The sequence below is a fragment of the Gossypium arboreum genome, chromosome 3, assembly GCF_025698485.1.
Source record: "Gossypium arboreum isolate Shixiya-1 chromosome 3, ASM2569848v2, whole genome shotgun sequence".
NCBI lineage: Eukaryota > Viridiplantae > Streptophyta > Magnoliopsida > Malvales > Malvaceae > Gossypium > Gossypium arboreum.
The window spans coordinates 45,115,712-45,120,120 of record NC_069072.1 but is presented as its reverse complement, the minus strand read 5'-3'; the positions used below and the strand labels follow the sequence as shown (position 1 = coordinate 45,120,120).

At 34.4% G+C, this 4,409-nt stretch overlaps 1 protein-coding gene across 3 annotated transcripts; it reads left to right on the top strand.

The window, feature by feature from the left end:
* The first annotated feature begins 1,173 nt into the window (after positions 1-1,173).
* On the top strand, positions 1,174-3,984 carry LOC108480090 (protein KTI12 homolog). Of its 3 annotated transcripts, XR_001870545.2 has the most exons (4): positions 1,174-1,312; positions 1,637-2,631; positions 3,173-3,294; positions 3,422-3,984. XR_001870545.2 is itself a non-coding variant. In XM_017782942.2 (3 exons), exon 2 carries the CDS (start codon positions 1,714-1,716, stop codon positions 2,623-2,625), a length of 912 nt encoding a protein of 303 aa, XP_017638431.1. In that variant the 5' UTR covers positions 1,174-1,312; positions 1,637-1,713; the 3' UTR covers positions 2,626-2,631; positions 3,422-3,984. The 3 variants fall into 3 exon arrangements, 2 of the variants coding, with proteins under 2 accessions (XP_017638431.1, XP_017638430.1); XM_017782942.2 differs by lacking the exon at positions 3,173-3,294; XM_017782941.2 differs by lacking the exons at positions 3,173-3,294; positions 3,422-3,984 and having other exon boundaries at positions 1,637-2,884.
* Positions 3,985-4,409: the final 425 nt, after the last annotated feature.

Genomic DNA, 4,409 nt, shown 5'->3' with positions numbered 1-4,409 from the left:
AATTTGAAAATAAATTAAAAATATTTATACTTAAATAACAAGAAGATAGGTGTAATTTAACAAGCAAATGTCTCTAAAACAATAACAAAATTAACAATAAAATAAGAGTTATACAATACGCAGACAATAATAACAAAATAATAGTAATATTATAGTGAAATGATAGCAAAATAGTGAAAAACAACAAGAAAACAACAATAAAATAACATTTTTTTTGTCTTTTTGCTAATTCGGGCCAAGCTCAAGCCAAAAGAGCCTTACTTGAGGCCCAACTTGTTTTTTAAATGGGCCTCATTTTTTTTGTCTAAGTCCATTTTTCGGACTTATATTTTTGCCCAAATTCTCTCACTTTTTGAGCATACCTTTTTGTCAGCTCAGGTGGCATGGCACATGAACAAATCTACTTTTAATAAACATGAGAGTCATAATATATATCAAACTTATCTTGATTTTGATGAACATCTATCTAATAATAAAATATTTATAATAAAAATAATATATTTAAACAATTTATATTTAAAAAATTATTTTTAAAAGAATATAATTTTTATATATTTTTAAAATGAATTTATAAAAAAAATTATATTTTTGAAAGGACTATAATTTTCAATAAAAATGTTATATTTCTCCAAATTTTCCACGAGAAAAAGAAGAATTGCTCGTAAGGACCTCACCTAGCAAGTCAAATGTCAACAAACAATCACATGGCAGCCCTTGGTTGGGCAACATGCCACATCAACATAAAATATGACGTAATCAAGGTTAGGTACCGAAATATTTAACGAAAACAAAAGTACATGTATGAAATTGGACATTTTGAAAATACATGTGTCACATTAGAACAAACCTAAAGTACAAGGGCCTTTCTTGCCATTATCCCATTTTAAAAATACGAAAAGTATAGATACTAAAGAAAATTAAATTGAAGAATACGCATAATATAGGAATAATAGCTTAATTTGACTTAAGGGACTCAATTTATATCATTCGGGTCAACTAGAAGTTTAAAATTTAAAAAGTACAACAATAAAAATTGGCCAATTAAAGTAGCTGAACTAATTCCACAACTAACACATAATACAGGGACTAATAACAAAATTTAACATATATTCATTAAAATGAACTATTGGTAAGTTGGGACTGAAGGCCCAATCTTGACCAAATCAAAGGGCCCAAATATAAGAAAATCCATAAAGTGCAAAAATATGATGGAAGCTTAGTGTTCCATTACATGCCTTTCCATTCAGGTCGGCGGATTCCTCCTAACGCGACCTCCCTCTCTGCCTGTCTGTTATTCAAATCTCCGACCAAGGTAATTTACTTAACTACGGTTTTCAAGTTTTTAGAACTTTTTGGCGGTTTAATCTTTGGTCCTTTTTCTTACTGCTTTTTGCAGGATTCTTCTGATCCCTAATTTAATTCTTTTGCAATTTTTCTAGATTATTTATTTTATTTCTGCATCTTGCTGAAATACGATCTGGGTTTCAGTTATATCTTCCATATAGTTTCCTATAAAACTATACATGTCTTATGTAATCTGAAAACTTTGAAGAATGTTACAGTATTAGCAAGTATATGTAAAAATTTGAGGCAAAGGAAAATCTTGATTTGAATTACTTTTTTAATTTATGAACAGTGAGATTTCAAGGAACTGCAGCTTAGCGAGCTGCGGTCTAAACCCAATTTTGTAAGAAAAAGACTTTAAAAAAAAAGATGGCATTGGTGGTAATTTGTGGGCAGCCGTGCAGTGGGAAGTCGACAGCTGCGAAATGTCTAGCTGAAGCTCTGAATGAATCAGAGTGTAAACAGACTGTAAGGATCATCGATGAGACTTCATTTCATCTTGATCGTAATCAGAGCTATGCTAATATGCCATCAGAGAAGAATTTACGGGGAGTGCTTAGGTCCGAAGTTGATAGGTCTGTCTCCAGAGATAATATCATTATAGTTGATTCTTTGAACAGTATCAAGGGTTATCGATACGAGTTGTGGTGTTTGGCTCGTGCTGCTGGGATAAGGTACTGTGTGTTGTACTGTGATGTTAGAGAATCGCAATGTAGGAAATGGAATGAAGAGCGTCGGGAGAAGGGAGAGGCTGCATATAATGATGTGATATTTGAGGATTTAGTTAGAAGATTTGAGAAACCGGATAGAAGAAATCGTTGGGATTCACCTTTGTTCGAGCTATGGGCTCATAATGATGGAGTGGAGAGATCTTCTATTGCCATTGTAGATGTGGTTTCGTATTTGACAAAAAAAGCAGACTCGAAATCTCGGGATGTTAAGATTTTGCAGCCAACCATTGCCACACAAAATACCCGGTTTTCAGAGGCAAATTCACTGTATGAGATGGACAGAGCCACGCAGGAGGTGATTAATGCTATTGTGGAAGCACAATCCCAGTCAATTGGAGGACCTCTTGCCAGTATCTCCATTGGTCAAGGTTTACCGAATATCGATATTTCTAGATCGGTTGGGTTGCCGGAGCTACGGAGATTGCGGAGAACATTCATCAAGTTAACAGGACAAACAAGTTTGAGTGGACGACCTCCCCCTTCCGATTCCAGCAGTGCAAAGAGGATGTTTGTAGACTATCTGAATCGAGAACTTGGAACTATTGCTTGAAAAAGGGTAATACTACTAATACTTACCTAGTTTTATACCTTGAACAGTGTTGTCAAAGGTCACTAATTTATTTTCTACTTTTACTTTCTCCAAAGATCCATTTTAGATTGTCTCATAATTATCTTTAGACTTGGCATTGAGAGTCATTAAGAGAACAGTTTACATTTGCAGGATATATTATATTGATGTGTATGATGAGTGATTAAAGGACAGCATCAATCATATTTAATCATCAATGTCATTTGCATCTATGATTGAAGGGTTCTGTTTTTTTTTACATTTTGTGAATTTTCTGATGGCTTGCTGAGTTTGTGGATGTGATGAATTAAGTTCTTTGCCATTCTCCAAATGTGCTAAACCAATACCAACAATTGCAGTAACGAGGAAAAAAAAATTCTCGGCTCTTTAAAACGTGCTTTGAAGCTTAAATTTAGAGTTTAAAAAAAAAAAAAATTAAACTTTGTATGTTGATACTCACCACTGTTGTGGTATTTGGTGTGGCACCTTCAAATTAAACGTTGTTCTTATGGGTCCAAATGTTCCACAGAGTAATGGAAAAGCCAACAAAGTTTTCAGGCATGAGTTCTTCGCCCCTTGCATGTTCCATGATTAGCATGATCCTATCCCTTATTAAATTAACTCCAAGGTTATACGTACGGATTTTAAGTGGTGAGCCAAACTGCTTTGCAAAGTTACATTTGCAAAAGAGATGATATAAGGTCTCTATTTCAGCTTTAACAGAATGTGCACTCAGTAGCCATGGATCTAATTCTTTTATGAATTTTGGCTTTGCAAGGTAGTGAATCTTCCACACAAAGACGACAATCTTAAAAGGTATTTTAGCCGACCACAACATCCTTCAAGCATCTTCGAAATGTTCATGTTGTGGAAATTCAACCATCTGCCACTTTGATTGTTGAGCTCGTGAGAGTATGATGATTTTGCTGAAAAGTTACCATCTCGGTCTCTTGTTGCCTTCAAATAGAGATTTTGCTTCCCACCATCTTCGAGGGTCCATACTTTGCAATTCATCTCGAACCTATTCATAATTCTCTTCCTCCAAATGGCTTGGATCATTTAACCTATTTTTTCTCTGTTACGTGATGTTATGTTTGATTAGATCCCTTATGTTCATAATGTTTCTCCAAGTACACGAGTTACGTGATTTTGGTTGGCATTCAAGGAAATTTTCCTTGAAGAGCTAGCTATGATAACTAACAATTCTGCATGCTTGCTTTACTAGTAGAGCTTTATTCATGATGTTCATTTTTTCTTATGCCTAGTCCTCCAGATAACTTACTATTGCAAATTTGATCCCAGTTTATGTAATGTAGTATTTTGGTCTTCCCCCCACCAAAACTTGGGCATCAATGGTCCATCTCATTGCATATGTTCTTTAGAGCTCGGAAGCAGGATACTTTGTAAAGCAGTTAGCTTGACAAATTTGACTTGATCGAGGTAAGTTTACCACCTTGCCCGAGAAATTTAGCTTTCCAAACAGCAAGCTTAGATTCCATTCTATTAAGAATGGTTGGAAGAACGTACTTCTTTTGTTTAGTTGACCCATACCAAAGCCCAAACATTTTCCTCCATCTGTCGTAAAACATTCTTTTGAATTTTGGCGAGCATTAATTTAAACTATTTGTAATTTTTACATAGTCATGATATGTTACAAAACTGATCAAGGAGTGTTTTTTTCATGCCAGGATTCTTTGTTGACTTTAAAGAATAGGTAGCTATAATCAGCATAAAGTAGATGTGATATTGAATACTTCTTTTCTGAC

What these genes read in the sequence shown, in the direction of transcription:
- LOC108480090 (XM_017782942.2), top strand. Translation starts at nt 1,714, where the DNA reads ATGGCATTGGTGGTAATTTGTGGGCAGCCGTGCAGTGGGAAGTCGACA.